Below are 19,558 nucleotides of genomic sequence, written 5' to 3' on the forward strand. Positions count from 1 at the left end.
CTGAGCCCTTGCTCGACCACCTTTCCTGGTTAAACTGGAAAGGCCTCAGAGCCACTAGTTATCCTTCCTTCACAAAAAAAGCTTTAACTATCTTCCTCCATTGCGACATACTATTATTCTTCTACCTCATGATCTGTGCGCACCACCTGGTACTGGTACGAAGTAAGGAAAGGCCGTTTTAATTTTCAGCAGTCATGAAAAGTCTCTTTGCGTGTCTCGTTTTGTAAGCGTCAGAGCAAAGAAATAAATTAAACGTTGATTTACGGTCGCCTTTTATACTTTCACATTGTTGCGTTCGGATAACGAACCAAATGGCATTTTTTAAATTTGATTCACGAAATATAAAACTGAAAATTTCATATTTTTAGTGTATTAAACACTTTAAGAACTCATGTTTAATGGTTTTGGCAAGACCATCGTTGCATCTGCTTGAGCCTTTAAATTCACATCAAACTGTGATGGTTATTCGTCTTGAAAACATAATTTTCAAATAATTTGGACTACGAACGAACCACATATTTAACGGCCGTCTGGTGTAGTGGTAAGTGACATGGTCACTACATAAGGGGGTCGCGGGTTCGAATACCGCAAAGGGAAGATATTTGTATGATAAATATAAATGTCTTTTCCAGGGCTATGTATGTATATTAAATATATGTATGTGTATAATAAAAATCTTACATTTATTTCCGTTATCTGGTACCTGTAACACAAGTTCTTTACGAACTTATCACGGGACCAGTTAACGTGGCGTGATTGTTAGTAAAAAACAAACAAAACAAAAACATATGTATATTCTGTAACTACACCACAACTGAGTCAACTTTCTAAAGTTATAAAACTCAAGTGCCATTGCTATATAATTCGAGGTTTTGCAACCTTGGCATATTGGCACAAATGCACCATGGCGACGGGTTGGCGCGTCCTTCCGAGTCCCATAAAACTAGGGTTGCTTTATGTGTTTCGCTTGATGTATTTAATATGCTCAACGTATAAATGAATTTTTAGGTCCTAAGCTGCGTCCAGCCCACTGAGTTTCTCGCCGGATCTTCTCAGTGGGTCGGGTCGCGTTTCCGATCCGGTGGTAGATTCAGCGAAGCACTGCTCTTGCTAGGGTTAGTGTTAGCATCACTCCTGTTTAAGCCCTGTAGGCTCACCTACTAGTTAATGTTACGCTGAAATAGCCTCTCAAGGCTAGCTTAGGTAAAAAAAAGGTGCTTTAGAAAAAAAAAACGATCGATAGGTTTGTCGTTCGCATGTCAACTTCAAATAATGTCTAGTATTTCAACGACGGAACTTCCAAAAAATTGTTGATTCCTCTGAGATAATGTATGCCAATAAAGTTTAAATAAACTGAAATTATTGAAAGAAAATCACTTCATGTCCCAATAGTTTAAATAAATATATTGTAGTCTGCAACCCTGGATGGGTATCGTTTAGAGGACGCTCTGACGTGGTTTGACTAATTTGGCTCGTGGTTTTGTGAAAACGATTGTATAACGCTGTAAAAATATTTTATGATTATAACAATGAGATGTCGCTTACTGTGTTCGAAATATAAATAACACAAAGCCCTCTTTGTAGCATTGTAATCCGTTGTAATATCCTCAATGTACTTTTCGCTGTCTTACGTCAAAAAGATAAGTCAATGAGAACTTATCAAGATTTGCAGTTATTAAATATGTAATCTATCATTTTAAAGTATTACAAAATTGTTTAAATGCCAGCAGATAGAACAAGCTGTTGACATATTTATAAGCAGGAAATCGTCAATTAAAGACAATAATCCTAAAATATCCTCTCTACATCGTTTGAAATTTTCCATGACATGATAGATGACAAATTGACGCCCGATTCATAACATTCATATCATTAGTATTATCTGTAAAGAAAAGTGTGTATTTTTATGAGTGTTCTTTTCTAATAACGTGTATTTTGTAAAATCACAGCTGCCACGCTTTGATTACGAGTTAATAATTTAATTACTTAATCGAAACCCTTACGAAATAGATTATTCTTTGTTTTCAAAAATTTTGTTTCTCATTTTCGTTACCTCAAAGTGCGTCGGACTAATGTTTATACGCAAATATTTGAAACGAAAATGTTTGCTTTTTGGACTCCTTAATTTCCGACATTAGTGAGTAAATTATCACTACATGATTTGCGGTTTTATCGTTTATTTATTATATCTCTTCTTTAGAAGTGAAAATATCATAAAATAAATACATGCCTACGTAATTATTTTCAATGAATGAGTAATTTAGTACTCAGAGGAAGAAATAAGCCAGACCTAAAAACAAATTTTGTATTATATAGGAATACTCCTATACTAATTTTATAATAGGTCTTATGATGTCCTTTGTCCTTTTGCAATATTGTTTGTTCATTTGAAACGTAACTTACACATTACATAATATACATAAATATGACTGGCAATAAATTTTAAATTCAAATTCAGTAGTCAACGAAGTCAACAACGACGAATCAAAAGCGGATAGTGAAAACTAACGATACTCAATATGTGACAAAAAAAATGTCATTTCAACAACTAACTAGATAGAGAAGCATTTTGAAAATGACTGAATGTAAGGTTAGCATTACTTTTTGTTTTTGCGGATCCTTCACACAATTAAATAAGTTTTAACTTAATAAAATAGTACATGTAAAAATGTGCTTTCTACTAGTGCAAAACCTTTGCAATAAACTGACTGTTCTGTATATCAAAAGGTAAACTGATACTTCATTAAATTAATGGGTACATATGACCACGTCCATTACAAAAGCGACAACTTTTAATTAATTGTCTCATGGGAACGCATGAAGGTTAATGACACAATATCAATCTTCCTTACAATACTTACTCTTCATCAGATTAGAAATTTTACAATACGAATTTCTTTAATTTTGGGTCGAAGTCAAATAGCCTCATAGTTTTCCGTAAACATTCTAGGTCACAACTTAGCCTCTTTTTGACATAAAAAACTTGCTCCAACCAATGAAATGCATACCCTACTGACCCTTGTGAACTAACAGCGTTTTAAATGCCAAGTATATAGTGTTATAACGTTATTTTTCCTGTAGAGCCCTTGAGAATGGCGGCAACAAGCCGGCTGTGAAGTTGGACATGTGCCAACGTGCACGCTGTTTTCTAAACGACAGAAATATCACAACTGTTCTGTATACTTAGGTCCTTTTGCTGATGGGATCGTGAAATTGCAACTGAATTTTCCATTTCATGAATGCAGTACTCAATCTGCCGACTCCGTGAATAGTTGATTAGCATTGGACTTTTAGTATCATATAAAAGAATCTTGGGAAACCAATGATTTTCATTTGTTTTAATTTTATTTAAAATCGTTTCCTTTTTGTTTTCTTGCCCAAAATAATTCAAAAACATTACGTCACAGTTCACCTAGTGTTATTTGTCTATTTGAAGGTCAGTAAGACAGTAAGTACGATTGGCTCAATGCCAATTACAGCAGACGATATGGCGCCATAATGGGGATACTGGCAGCTCAATAATAGTTGTAAATTAACTGAACCCAATTCTATTCTGTACTAAAATAATTCTAATCACGTTTGATTCAAAATCACTTAGACATCCATGACACATATATCGGTTCGTTTTTCATTAAATTGACCTAATTCGTGCAGACAATCTTGATTTCGTAGAAGGAAAACATGGTTTTAATATAATCGTCACATACACGCTAAGGACATCCGTCTCCGAGCATTCTCACTTTCAATAGTATAGACTTAATTTATTGGCGTGTTGATTCGAATTAAGAGATCGTGATGAGATGAAGAATATTTCCTGGATCGTATGTATTAAGCGACGCCTCTATTTTGTGTTATTCTGAGTTGGCACGGTAACGACGTTTAGTGTTATATCACTTTATTTCAATGTCACGTTAATTATTTCGTTTAAAGCTTATTTATAGTACTAAATTAGTCTTCTATTACATTACGTCAGTTTGTATAATTTCTGCGACATTCATTTGTATTCCATTTTGAAATAATTGTGTATATAGCAGGGTAAAATATTTACAACGGTATTTTTTTTTAAATATATTTACTTATAATAAAGTTATTTTCTGTAATTTATTTTAAGTACAACCGATTTTATTAATTTTTTCAGAAATATTTTAATAAATACAAGTCATATGCTACGGCCATGTTTTGTGTTCAAATCAAAGATCTCTGTAAAGTGTGAAAAAAATGGAAAATTTAATTTTGGAGCGTGACAAATAATAACGATACATTTTAACAAATCTTTCATGGAGCAATGCAGTATAAAATAATAAGTATATGTCATATTAAGTAGGTATAGCCTAAATTCAAAGCTACATACAATAAAAATAAATTAAGATAGCAAAAATTCGCAATAAGTCAAAATGAATTTTGTCTGGAACCGAGTTGATGTTGTTATAAAATGAAATACGATATGAAAACCAGATGGTTGATATTACTCGTATAGCAACTAATCTTCAGTTAACGCGTGTGCCCGCACTCGTTTCACTATGATCGTCATTGTGTGAAATGACTTTAGACGAGCAAAGGATTTAGCTCCTGGCTTAGCGCAATTTATGTCCTGCGACCTCTCACGCCGCTGCTGGGTCCCAAAGTGTATCGAGAATTTAAAAACATTAACAGAAAAAATTCACATACAAATGTGGAGATGTAATGCTTAAATCATTACGGATCCTCCCGATCCATTAACGGTGCTTTTAGATACCACAAGCACCGGTCACCGTCCTCGTCGAACCCGTCGCTTGTGACGAAGGGCTCGACGAGCGAATTAACCCATAGACACAGCCCACTGAGTTTTTCGACGGTTCTTCTAAGTGGGTTGCGTTTCCGATCCGGTGGTAGATTCTGCGAAGCACTGCGCTTGCTAGGGTCAGTGTTAGCATCACTCCGGTTTGAGCCCCGTGAGCTCACCTACTAGTTAAGGTTACGCTGAAATAGCCTCACAAGGCTATCAGCTTAGGTAAGAAATTTTTTTATGCTTAAATAGGTTTAGTCTTGCATAATGAACTACAGCACTCCTTATTGTACCAATCAATGACTAATTCTTTGTTGAGAAAATGGAAGTAAGTACAGGGAAATGATACGTACATTATACCTACAGTGCCGATGACCCCGCAGTGGCAGGCATCAACCCACATGCTCTTTGTTCGATTTCAAATAGCCGTTTGTGGGTCGGCTACAAACACTGAGTCACTTTATATTATCAAATTCCTATACGAATTCTGTCAATAAAACAATCCGTTTGATATAATAACATCGTACGTTCTGTATTTTACGAAATCTGGTTTATTTACACCGTTTTAACTAGTTTATCTATTGATGTATTTATCTGTGTGAAGTGTTGCGTTATGTTTTTAACGATTGCAAAGTTTTTTTCTATCAAAAAGTAAATAGAGACACTTCTCTAGTAACATTATAATAAAGTTTTAATTGTTTTCCCCTGATTCAATGGTCTTTGTTGATAAATCAGTTCGGCAAATGTAATGCTAGGAAAACAAATACTGCATGCTTTTTGTGGGATATTGACAAACGAAATGTCTTCAATATATGTGTTGTTGCGTATTAGGTATAATTATCATGTGATTTTAGCCAGATCTCCAGTAATTTAAAATGCTCAAATCAGAATAAAGAAATTTGCTGACGTTCAGTTTGTTTAGTTTTATTGTAGAGGAATTAATTAGGAACCTGGCCCACTGACTACTCGCCGGATCTTCTCACTGGGTTGGAATTCGGATCCGGTTCCGATCCGGTGGTAGATTCTGCGAAGCACGGCTCTTGCTAGGGTTCGTGTTAGCAACGTCGTCAGGTTTGAGCCCCGTGAGCTCACCTACAAGTTTAGTGAATCTAGACTAATTACGAAAAATTGTAAAGAATAGAATTCCTTTTTTTTCAGGGATCGGTTTCGGTATGATCTACCTGCCGTCGGTTGTGGCAGTGGGGTATTACTTCGAAGCGCGTCGTTCGTTGGCGACCGGAATAGCGGTGTGCGGCTCGGGCGTAGGGACATTCGGGTTTTCGCCCCTCGCCACCGCTCTGCTGCACGAGTTCGGTACATGGCAGGGCGCGAACCTCCTGCTGGCCGGTCTCATATTAAACTGCGCTATATTTGGCGCTTTAATGAGACCCCTCGTTTATCCTAAGGTAAGTAATCTATACTAATATGTAAATCTACAGTGGTTTTTACGGATGTTCCGTTATAACTACTGAACCGTGCATCCGATTGACTTGAAACTCGGTATTCATGTAGAAAATACATGTACTTAATGGATAGGCTAGGAGCGTTGGACTCCCTACACCAGTTGCGGGGGCGTTAATGATGAGAATCTTTGTGGGGGTGAGAAATAATAATGTTAATTTAAAATGCCCGGCGAAGCGGACGGGTACAGCTAGTTATATTATACTTCTAAACTCTTGTATTATATCGGACGGATGATTTGGTTTAAGCGAAATTTCGTTAAAACGCGAAATTTATCTTTGTAATTTAAGGTGCGTTTTATTTGGGGTTAGCATCAATAGTTCGATGTTTTAATTGAACATCAATTAATTGTACTCTATTAAAATAGTCAGCTATTTTGCTATGATATTTTTTTCAATTTTCAAACTTTAACTGGCTCTCCTGTAAAGTTGCAAAAAATGTCGCTTAAACCAAATAGTTTTCATACCTCGATATAATCATCCGTTCTAAAGCTTATTCAAGTTACCAAAAGTCTTATTCGTATACGTGTACAGTGACGTAGTATAAGTTGTATAATGGAAGAAATCTTAAAGTAGGTAATGAGACTATAGATGAAAGTGCCCACGCAGACCTAACTCTGCGCACTACCTCTGTGCTTTGTCACAGTTAATGAGTATTCTATTGTTAGGATCGCAGCCGAAAATTCATAGAACGATTGTACAATAACTTATTAAATATTTAAGAAAAATAACTTAGTTTATAAACTAACATTATGTGAACGTTTTATAATAAATATTGTAATATCCGGTATGAAGAAATAACTCTGCATATTGTAATATATGTGTCCATTATGATGGAACGATTCGATTTAAATAATTATATATTCAATAAATTATACAAACACAATGCATAATAAAATGCACTAAGTAACACGTGTATTAAACTAATGCACTCCAAAGTACATAAGTGTTGTGTATGTTGTTAATTATTATGCTATAATAGCATGTGCATAATATGAAGTATTTGTTTTTGTTTAACACGTGATTAATGTTTTGTAGATTGTTACTGTCGCACGTGTTGTTACGAACTAAGTTTTGTTAATAATCTACCATTGTTTACACGACTCGATTACACTAACGACTTTAGGGCTGACCCGCTTAAACACGGTGTTAAGTTAAGTAAGTGACTAAGATATTGAAGTATGAAGTAGGCCGTATGATCTACTTTTTTCATAAATGCAAAGACTTTGCTGGAGTCCCAGTAGATTTATTGTATTTTAACTCGCAAGAATATGTATCCCAATTCTGCGTTTTAAAATAAACTAAGACTTTAATTTTCATTGAAGTATATCGTATCCTAGTCTCATATATATCTATCAAAATGGACCATTTTCATCAACAAAAATATTAAAAAGCTGAAACTCGACCTTAAGCTTGTCTATAGTCTATAGTGTCCATAGAGATAAAACAATAAATAAGAACTACCTTCAAGTATAGTATTAACCGTAATAGCAAAAATCCTTAAGATTGCACACAATTTTAACTTCACCAAGCAGTCCATAATATGATATTGTTAGCGCACACACGACCAGTATGAAGCGTCTGATAAAAAAAACACGTGTGGCACTCGGGGACTGCTGCGGTAAAGCTATTGCATAGCATTTTTTATCAACTTATCCAATTATAATTAAACAATAATAATTTAATATTAAAACAATAATAAAATAAGACCACGCTATATTTATAAGCATTAACAAAAGCAAAACATTAACTGTCCTTTTCACACTCAAAAGCTAGACCGCGCGAGAGAGAGATGGGCAGACTTTTCATGATGCGCATGCAGTGAGACGTCACGCCGCGCGCTTATTCACAAACACTACACAAGCGCAACGTGTGAATGTGTTGAACGCGAGCTACATGGTAGACGAAGTGGGGGGTGTTAGGTGTTATTTTCGTTACGGAATTTCTTGATTCGGTCGTCGTACTCAAAGCCCGAGATAACAGCTAAGCTATAGCTTCAAAAATCCAACAAACTACAACAACAATAACGCTTCCATAACGTGACAAGTTAAATGAGCTGCTTAGAATGGTTCGTTGAAATTCGACAGACTTCAGGCGAGAAACCCCTTCTGCAACGTATGGCCGAAGAGAAGAGACTGCAGATGGAACGGGGGTCCATAGGCGGTTCGTATTTCGTGGTGCAGCTTCCCGACGGCACCATGGAGAAGAGACTGAAGGTGAGCTTGAACTTGTAGAAAACACACACACACACAATTCATTTATGTAACAATTCATCAAGAGTTAATTCAGTGTTAATAATGGTACCTTATGGTTACTTAATGTTTAATATAGTCCCTAGTGTTAAGAAACATCCTTGAAAAAACAATATACGTATTGTAGAGTATTAATAAAAGCACATTTTTACTATTCACACATATCTAAAATACTTTGTGTCTGTGAACCACACAATCTGTAAATATGGGTATTTATACTTTTTTAGGGGCTAATCATGTATAATAAATAGTATTTCCACATTGCACCTTGTGTATATCATCTCAGTGTAAAATTTTCTTTCATTGCAAATGAAAGACTAAACAAAGATAGTTCGTCTTTTCAGGCCCCGTTGAACATCGATCCCGGAGTACATTCGTCGTTGAACCTGGAGGCTCTGGCCCGGGTGCCCACCGTGCCCAACATGCACGGCGTGCCCACAGTGCCCACTTTGCCCACAATCACCGAGGCTAAAGTCGTCGACACTACCGACAAAAAGAAGGTAAAACTAAAATGACAAACAATCTAGTTTGAGTACCTATGTAATGATGGAAAGTCACAGATTTAAAATTTTATAGCACACTATATTACAATAAAATTATTTACTATCAACATTAGGGAACGATAAATCCACTTAACATCCAATTTTATTTATATAAATAATCACAAGTGTAGGTAAGGGTTGCTTCACATTCGATATTATGGAGGTTAGAAGTAAGAAGCACAATCTCAGTGTATTCAAAAGATTCCGCTGAAAGGGTTTCATTACGGATCCTCCCGATCCATTAACGGTGCTTTTAGGTACCTCAAGAAGCGGTCACCTTCCTCGTCGAACGCGCCGTTTGCGACGCAGGGCTCGACGAGCGAATTAATCCACAGACACAGCCCACTGAGTTTCTCGATGGATCTACTCAGTGGGTCGCGTTTCCGATCCGGTGGTAGATTCTGCGAAGCACTGCTCTTGCTGTCAGTGTTAGCAACTCTCCGGTTTGAGCCCCGTGAGCTCACCTACAAACGTTGGGGTGAAGCTGAAATAGCCTCTCAAGGCTATCAGCATAGGTAGGAAAAAAAACCTCTGCCCTCCATGTTCGACAACTAAACCCATTTGTTTAGACTATTCTAAACTAGATGGCGCTGTTATACAGAAATTTTCGGAACCTTGAAATTGACCCATTCGTCTCGTCAGCAGAACGAGAACGGGAACGTTATAGTGAACCCCGTGCAAGTGCAAATCTCTCGCAACGTGTCGTCGCCCGCGTTCAGCGCGCAGGCCCCCGGGCTGCCCAAGAACGGCTCGGTCCCGTTCTTCGACAGGCAGCGCAAGCACAGCACGGGCGAGAAAGGTGCTGAAAGGTGAACGAAAATTTTGATCCTTTACATTACACCGTCAATAGCTACTTTTTATTTTTATTTTTTTTATTGCTTAGATGAGTGGACGAGCTCACAGCCCACCTGGTGTTAAGTGGTTACTGGAGCCCATAGACATCTACAACGTAAATGCGCCACCCACCTTGAGATATAAGTTCTAAGGTCTCAATTATAGTTACAACGGCTGCCCCACCCTTCAAACCGAAACGCATTACTGCTTCACGGCAGAAATAGGCAGGGTGGTGGTACCTACCCGTGCGGACTCACAAGAGGTCCTGTTACGGGGTGGGTCCAGGAGCTCTTTTTAAAAAAGGACACGGTGACTGGCACGGAGTTTATTTTATTAAAGAAGTAGTACAAATGATGTGTGTTTCCGCTACTCAAGCCAAATCTGTTCTGCCGCGCTTTAGCAATATATCGTCTTTATATAGAGACAATGCATTCAAGAATGCCTTAGTCGGCATTATTATTTATATTACGTTATTATTGAGGGGCATATGTAACATCCCCCTCCTTAAGATTCATCGTCACCGATGAATGGTCACGAACGTTGACGTTGAGATAAACTAGAGCGATAAGTATAGAATTTGGCTTTTGTTTTGGATAACAAAATAGGAAAACTAAAACATATGATACAGGATAAAACAAGTAAGTACTTAAAATAAAATAGTAACTATATCTTAAAGAAATAAACGTTAAATACAATATCAAAAACATTTAAGTAACTATTAAGTAAAATACGAAAACAGGATATAGTAAGTAAATCTATTGTTATTAAAGGTCTTAATTATAATTATTAATTAAACTTATACAATTTATTTAAAAGAATATAATTTATTATAACATTACTCAAGACGACATTATTAGACGAATTTGACAACATAAGATTTCTCCTAAAAGGCCTAGGACATGAATAATCTTTTTCACTATTTATTTGCACAGTTTGTGTAACATTATTATGATCGTTTTTACGATCTTTGTTGCATTGGTTAAAGATTTGTATACAACAATGAGGATTATGTTTACTTGAACAAAACCATCTACGAAATCTAAATATAAGGTACAAGAAAAACAGAACAGTAAGAGAATAACTTATAGACATATAATGAACAGCATATTTTTGAAAGTGCGAAGGACTTTCCAAATGATTTAATTCTTTTTCTAGAGTATCTAGATGAATACTGGCGTGTAACAATGAGTCTAAATTATTAAGGTTATTTAATTTTAACAAGGGAAGTCTAGCTAAAGTTTTATTTAGTTTTGTACGTTCGCAACAATCATCTTCCAAAATGTTGAAGTTAGCTACTTGAGTTGTTACATTAGAAATAAATGTTTCACTAGACGAAAATTGTAAAGTTTTGAAGAAAGCTTTACAGTCTTTAAACAGGGACATTATTCCTGTTCCTAACAAAACATAATCATAGTTGAGACTATTACTAGAACAAGTTACATGTAATTTTCCAGGCTCAGATTGAACAAATATCCATCTATTTTTATTAAGTTTAAAGAAGGAATCTACGTGACCCCTTAAGAGTTTTACCGAACATGAACTTGGAACTTTATTGACAACTTCGGTTAAGATAACTGTCTCACACGTTGGGTTCGCAAGCGTCGAATACACATTACCCAATTCACAAATATAACACTTTTCACTCACGAATTTGCACTTGTCTAAGTCTTCTAACAGTGAGTAAAGCATACGATATGTTGTTAATGCCATGTATGGCTTGTTTGGTGCTATAAATGCATAAGTGTCTGGTTTTGTTAAGTCATAAGGAACTGGCATAGGAACAATATGGTAAAGATTATAGACTTGAGGTAACACGAGGGGTATCTTGATTATAGTGATAATACGATTATTATGATAGTAACATACTAGTTTAGAAATATCGATAACTTCGTGAATGTTCTGTAAAGATATTGATATAGGAAGTTCGCAATGCTTAGGTAAGTCATTTATATGTTTCTCCAACTCGACATATAATTGATACGGGCTGAGTACAGTCGGGTGCAAAATATTCATTTTACTAAATAAAATAGCGTTGTTTATGTCTTCGATATCGAAAGACAATGCAATGATTATACTCTCTAAGGACTGGAATAAAGAATTAAATTTTGTTTTTATTTGTAATTTATCGTTAGAATTTATAATATATTCGAATGCCGAATTTATGATTTCTAGATTTTTATTTAGACGTTTCTCGTTTTCACTGAATTTTAACATTGAATTATTAAATGTGGAAATTGTAGATTTTATTACATGTATATTATCACGCATAAGGTGCGCTAAAGCTTTTTCGTCTGACTGTACTTGGTCGATAGCATCAGAGAACTTGACACCGTCGTTGGAATCTAGAGTGCCAAAGAATGTTTTAAGAACAGAGCCACCAAAGTCGAGTAGCCCACGTTTTGATCTACTTTGTCGACTACTAGTAAGATAGGATACAGATGCAAACTTTTTGATGTTATTATCGTGTTGACTTTGTAATGACGAAATGGCGTTCATGCAATCGAACTGGATTTTGGAGGACTCGAAGTCCTTACAGAAAGAGTTTACCTTTTCAAATAATTGATCTACTTTATCAAGATGAGACTGTATGTTATTAGTGTTTAAATAAGTTACAACATTCCAGTTATCATTAGTAAATTTGACGTCAGATAGTCTATCGTAGTATAGACCGGGACTATCTGTTATCTGGGTTATGATTTTATGACTTGTACATAGCACTAAGATGGGCCTGAAAGGGAACAGAAATAGTAATAAGTAAGCATTCGTTTATTATCACCACTAAATCAAATATTGTAAAATAGTAAACATATAAAATAGTAAAAGTTTCAAATAGTTATTCAGTGTAAGATTATTATTATAATTATAATATATATATTTTTCTTTTTGAGTAAAAGAATTAAGTATGTTCGAAAATAAAGGGATTATTTAAACGAGTTAGCTTTAATAAGACTATAGTGCGTCGTTATTTGCTAATTTTATTTCATCATAATGGTGACGCACGTGTTTACGGTTCATTAATAAGGTGACCGTGTGATTGCCGTTTATTTTTATGATTTTGTATGGACCTTTCCATACAGGAGATAGGGCTTTGTTTTGCTTATGATGACAACGGACGTAGACCATGTCACCAATATTATAGGTAATCGGTTTCGAGTGAGAGTCGTAGTATTTTTTTGATCTTTCTTTTGACGACTCTATATTTTGTAAAGCTTTTTGACGGCTGTAATATAACCGGTGATTAAGTGCTCTTATATAATCGCTGTATGTATTAAGGTCGAGAGAGTCTATACTTTTAGGGATGTAGGGTTTAAACCCGAATAACAGTTCTAATGGTGAAAAGCCTGTGGTAGAGTGGATATTGGAATTGTACGCTAGCATTGCTGTTCTAAGATATAAGTCCCATGTATGTTGGTTTTCAACTATATACGACCTAAGATATTCTTTCAGAGTCGAATGACTTCTTTCTAGGGCGCCACAAGTCTGCGGGTGATATGGACAAGCAAAAATGTGTTTTATTCCGAATAAACGCTCTAACTGCTTCATTACTTCGGAAGAGAAGTTAGCACCTTGATCTGTAATAATGATCTTAGGGATACCGATATGGGATATATACTTTACTAATGAACGAGCTGTTTCTTCGGCGGAGCATGTGACCATGGGATATGCTTGAGAATATTTAGTGAGATCGTCTTGTAACGTAAGAATGAATTTGAATTTGTTATGGTGTGTTTCGGGTAATGGCCCCACTAAATCTAGGAATAACTTTTCATTAGCTCTAGTGGCGGTAGACGTGATTATCATTGGGGAGCGATTAACTTGGCGCAGCGGTTTGTTTATTTGGCACGATTTGCAATTTTTGACATAGTTTTCTATGTCTTGTCGCATATTTTTCCACCAATATAGTTCTTTTATTCGTCCTAGCATACGAGCGACTCCAGGGTGACCTGCAGTCGTGGAATCATGGTGATCTCTTAATATTTTTTTGATTTCGGAAGGCGTAGGATATTGGATATTGTTATGGTAAATATTTACTTTGATTTGAGTGTCATGAAATAGAAACGCAACGATATTGTAAATTTTCGTAAATGACAATTTCGTGTAAGGGTCTGAGAAATCTGATATAGCACATTCTTTTTCCTCGCTATACCACGGTCACGGTAACAACGTAAAACATTAAAAATATCTTTATACGTAAACTCATCGTAAAAATGAACACGGACAAACAAATGTGTAAATAAATGACTGGCGTTACCGGTAGAATAAAATGAGTACAGTTCTCTCTCCACTTCACGTATGTTAGGCATAGTTGTGGACATTTCTATGATTTCTGAACAATATGGTACAGACTCATCAAGGTCAATTGAGGTAGGGTAGGCTATCAGCTTACATTTAGCTTTAAGTAGAGAGTCGTTAAATTCCTGAATATTTGTGTTAAACGGATCTTTCGATTGTCGGGACACTTTTAGATATTGTTCATAGGTTTCAGGAGTCGACGGTGACGGTTGCGAGGGCAGTGATGGAGAAGGGACTTTTGTAGGAGGTTGAGTAGGGTGGCTAGGCATTTCTTGTCCAAGAAGGGTTTCCGAAGGGACGGAACCTGGGGCGCTGAAGTCTATGGGGGGTGGTAACGGAGACAAGTCATCGAACGTAAGGGGCTCATCTACTCGAGACTGTTCATCAAGGTATGGGGGTGGTTGTAAAACAGTTGGTTCATCGAGAGTATGAACGAGGTTGCGAGATAAGGAATCTGCGTTACAGTTTAACTTCCTCTTTTTGTATTCAATCTCGTAGTCGAATTCTTCTAATTTTAACCTCCATCTAACTAACTTAGAACCCGGGTCTTTGCAGTTAAATAGCCACTGCAAAGGTTTATGATCGGTCACGATTTTAAACTTGTGTCCATACAGATAAGGTCTGAAAACTTTTGTGCCGAAAATGATAGCTAAACATTCTTTTTCGGTTGTAGAATAATTTCCTTCTGATTTGTTCAGGGTTCGAGATGCGAAGGCTATTGGGAGATCTTGACCTACTTCGCCTTGAGAAAGAATAGCAGAAACAGCGTAATTGGATGCGTCTGTTGTTAGTACGAAGGGTTTAGTAAAATCAGGGTACTGAAGGATAGGAGCCGAGGTTATTTTGTTTTTCAGTTCGTCGAAGGCTTTTTGTTGTTCACAACCCCATTGAAACGTAGCGTCCTTTTTTAGAAGGCTAGTTAAAGCTTTAGTAATATGGGAGAAATTTTCAATGAAGCGACGATAATAACCAACTAAACCTAGAAATGATTTTATATCACGTGGAGACTTCGGGACTGGGAAGTTAGTGACACAGAGAACCTTCTTGGGGTCAGGCATTACTCCTTTATCTGAAATAATATGTCCAAGATACTGTGCTTCTCGACGAAAGAACTCACATTTGTCCGGTTGTAATTTTAGGTTGTGTTCACGGAGCTTATGAAATATGTTTCTGAGGTTTTGACAATGAGACAAGAGATCGTGGTTGAAAGCGACTATATCATCTAAATATGTATAGCAATGAGTGCCTTGAAGGCCGCTTAGTACTATATTCATGAGTCTTTGAAATGTGGAAGGAGCATTTCGAAGACCAAAAGGCATACGCGTGAACTCGTAATGCCCCGAGGGCACACTAAATGCTGTTTTTTCGGTATCTTTGACCTTGACTTGATGAAACGAAGACGCGAGGTCAAGAGTGGTAAAGTATTTACTGTGGCCTAGCTGGTCCAGGATATCCGTGATGTTCGGAATAGGATAGGCATCACCAATTGTTACTTGATTTAACTTCCTATAGTCGATAACAATACGCCACTTAGGTTTACCGGAGGAGTCTTGTTTTTTTGGTACTACCCATATAGGTGCTGACCATGGTGAGATAGAGGGTTGAATGATTTTTTGACGTAGCATATCATTTATTTGTCTATGTACTTCCTCTTTATGACACTCAGGGAAACGGTAACTTTTAACAGCGATGGGTGTGTCAGATGTAGTGCGTATTTCGTGTTCAAGAGTTTTTGTACACGTGAGGCTGTCGCCTTCAAGAAAAAACACGTCTGAGAATTCGGAACAGATACTGCGTAAACATGTTTCTTCCTCCTTATTTAAGTGTTCGCACCGAATGGCATCTTGAACTCGTTTTTCCCGGACTGAGTTAAAACTAATTTGGTAACAGCATGACTCGTGAGTACTGTCGGAAGTATTAGACGGAGGGTCATTTTCTAGAATCAGAGACACGGGTTCGAGGGTGAAATATAGGTCATGTAACCTTACTTCCGACTCAGAGGTATTCAGGACAGACAAATTAATTTTGTTATTTGGTTTAACACTAACTAGACATTTAGAAAAATACACACTAGGATAGTCTACATGCGTGTTTTTTAAAATTAAACCTTCCTTTAACTCCGGGTTAGTAACAGCGCACTCAATAAACATTTCGCTTCTTGGCGGAACGATATAGTAGGGTTGTGACATATGTAACTTGAAACGCTGCGTAGAGGGGCTAAGTATGCTCAGGTATTTCTCTGAATAATTAATAAATGCACTATTTTTGTCTAAAAAATCTGATCCTATAATACCATCGTAATCCAGGTTAACATCTTTAACTACGTGAAAATAAAAAGGTGATAGATTCGATTGGTTAGTTTTTATTGACAAAAGGAATTTGCCCAGTGATTCACAGTGTGAATTTACGTCATTGATGCCTTTGAATTTTATTTTGTGATTTTCAAGAACTGGTAAACAAGGAATACTGGTACTTTTTATAAGAGATATTGAACTTCCCGTATCAACTAATAACGAAATAGGATTCGTGGTATGGGATGTATGAACAAGTATGTAAGGTAACGGTGTGTTTTTATGCTGAGAAATATCGTACACTGTCGGCAAATATTCTTGAGATATCGCCGATGGCATCGTTTGAGGGGTAAGTTGACTGATTGATTTACGAGTAGTATCTGGCTTAGCGGATACCGGGGTTGACTTATCATGTGACTTTGTAAACGATTTAGTAGAAGGCTTGATAACCGGATTAGTAGACGAATTAGTAGACGAATTAAGAGACGAATTAGTAGACGAATTAGGAGACGAATTAGTAGACGAATTAGTAAACGAATTAGTAAACGAATTTGTTGACGATTTAGTGAAAGAATTAGGAGACGAATTAGTAGACGAATTAGTAAAAGAATTAGTAACCGAATTAGAAGACGAATTAATTGGCGAATTAGTGAACGAACTAGAAGTAGTTTTGCGCGCTTGTGCACACGACCTAATAATTTCTTTGCATTGTTGCGATTTAGTAGAGTTACGTAACTTTGTGCCTGTTTGGTTTGCAGGCAATCGCCGGCACATTTGCGATACCTGACACGTTAGTTTAAATTACTGTCGGTTTTCTCGATTTCGCAACATTTAAAAGGCGAAGATTCCGAGTCAGGTGGAATATGATTAAGCGGGCGATATTTATTATAAGAATTATTACGTAAGTTGTTATTGTATTCGCGTTTCTTGCATTTCGCAATGTGATGACCTGGGTTTTTACAGTAACTGCAAACGATTTGAGGTGGAATTTTTTGTTTTGGCTCTATTTTTGTTGAATTAAATGAACTAGCTTGTGATGATAATTTTGGCTGTTGATGATGAGTTGAATGAGACTTAGCAACGAAGTTCTGGATTTTTTCCTCTTCAATGGCGATATTAATTGCTTCGTTAAGATTTTTGGGGTTACGACATCGCACCATGTTACCAATACGAGGAGTCAGTCCGAACATAAAAGAGTGTATCGCCAGGTCCTCTGTCATGGCAATACGACCTGATAGGTCTTTTTTTGATGTTTTTTTTTTTTTTTTTTTTTTTTTTTTTTTTTTTTTTTTTTTTTTTTTTTTTTTTTTTTTTTTTATTGCTTAGATGCTTTTGATGTACTAGAATTATGGATTTCGGTCTGCATCTCGGTTAGGCACGTATCGATTCGTAAAGAAAATTCAGACACAGATTCGCCAGCACGTTGTTTACATGATTGCAAATCGAAAAATAGATGACTGTAGTGTTTAGTTTCTCCAAAATTTTGACGAAGAAATTCTCTCAACGATTCGAAGTTATCGAATATTTTATTTGAGCATGCTATTCTGGCTTTTCCTTCTAGCTTTGAAATTATAAATTTCAGTAATAGTCTTTTTTGACTGTCTGATGCAAGATCTAACGCATCCTGGCAGTTAGTCAAGAAGGCCGTAAGGGTCTCCCGACTTCCATTATATGGGTTGATAAAATTACATAGTACTTGAATAGGATATTGTTCGCTCAAGACTATTTCACTTTTAGTAGACATTATTACGAGTATTCGCTTTTGACAGTAACAAAACAGACACTAGCAGAAAGAAGATCAACTATAAAATGTAGTAGTTATACGAGACGAATGATTCACTCACCGCAAGAATATGAGAGTTGTTAACTTCATCGGAGAACGCACGGATGATGGGATGGCAGCAAGGCGTTTGGCAGGCTTATACTGGAAGTCTTAATGTCGCAAACGGCAGGAACCGGCTTAACAGGAACGAGTCAGCAGGAATGTCGCAAACGGCAGGAACCGGCTTAGCAGGAACGAGTCAGCAGGAACGTTGCAAACGGCTTAGCAGGAACGAGTCAGCAGGAACGTTGCAAACGGCTTAGCAGGAACGAGTCAGCAGGAACTGGTGCAGTAGGGACGAATCAGCGGCTTGAATTTTCACGGGTACTGGAGCTTCGGGCGAATCTTCGGGCTTGTTTCACAGGAACCAGCAGGACGTTGATATCAGGCTTATTGGTTTTTGCGTGTTTTTGTCAGGTTGACACCAGCCGATCAATACTGACCGGCACGAGCGGGTATGATGTGGCAGATTTTTGTAAGTTTTCTTTCTCACGACGTTGAAGATGATGTTGAAGATATTTTGAAGATGTTGAAGATGATATTGTAGATTTTGCAGGTTTTCTTCGTTTACGATATTGATGCTGAGAGCAGCGGCAATGAGCGCAACGTGGAATCAAGAGCTCAAGGCAATCCGGATAGCCAGTGTAACGTACTGACTATCCCACTTCTGACACCACTGTTACGGGGTGGGTCCAGGAGCTCTTTTTAAAAAAGGACACGGTGACTGGCACGGAGTTTATTTTATTAAAGAAGTAGTACAAATGATGTGTGTTTCCGCTACTCAAGCCAAATCTGTTCTGCCGCGCTTTAGCAATATATCGTCTTTATATAGAGACAATGCATTCAAGAATGCCTTAGTCGGCATTATTATTTATATTACGTTATTATTGAGGGGCATATGTAACAGTCCCACCACCAGTAATTACGCAAATTATAGTTTTGCGGGTTTCATTTTTATTACACGATGTTATTCCTTCACCGTGGAAATCAATCGTGAACATTTGTTGAGTACGTATTTCATTAGAAAAATTGGTACCCGCCTGCGGGATTCGAACACCGGTGCATCGCTCAACACGAATGCACCGGACTTACTTTGTTTACGGTCGGGCATTTTATAGTTTTGTCTTTGTCTCTCGACTGAAATTTCTAGTTCTGGATTGCCCATTGATACTCAGAAGCACAAAGTATCAAAAACGTAAATAACACTATAGGTATTGGTACTATTTGATCCTTTACATTACATCGTCAATAGTGAATTTGTTGACGGTCAGGCATTTATAGATTCGTCTTTGTTTCTCG

General features: G+C 36.8%; 1 protein-coding gene across 3 annotated transcripts in view; it reads left to right on the top strand.

Moving 5' to 3' along the window:
- LOC114241732 (putative monocarboxylate transporter 5) overlaps nucleotides 1-19,558 on the top strand; it is a 57,483-nt gene that overhangs the window by 24,948 nt on the left and 12,977 nt on the right. For all 3 annotated transcript variants that reach the window (XM_028172661.2, XM_028172662.2, XM_028172663.2), the window contains exons 4-7: nucleotides 5,924-6,171; nucleotides 8,313-8,441; nucleotides 8,822-8,977; nucleotides 9,665-9,828. In XM_028172661.2, the coding sequence (XP_028028462.2) occupies nucleotides 5,924-6,171; nucleotides 8,313-8,441; nucleotides 8,822-8,977; nucleotides 9,665-9,828 (697 nt within the window). The remainder of the gene's footprint in view (nucleotides 1-5,923; nucleotides 6,172-8,312; nucleotides 8,442-8,821; nucleotides 8,978-9,664; nucleotides 9,829-19,558) is intronic.

Source organism: Bombyx mandarina, chromosome 23, assembly GCF_030267445.1.
Source record: "Bombyx mandarina strain Sakado chromosome 23, ASM3026744v2".
Taxonomy (NCBI): domain Eukaryota; kingdom Metazoa; phylum Arthropoda; class Insecta; order Lepidoptera; family Bombycidae; genus Bombyx; species Bombyx mandarina.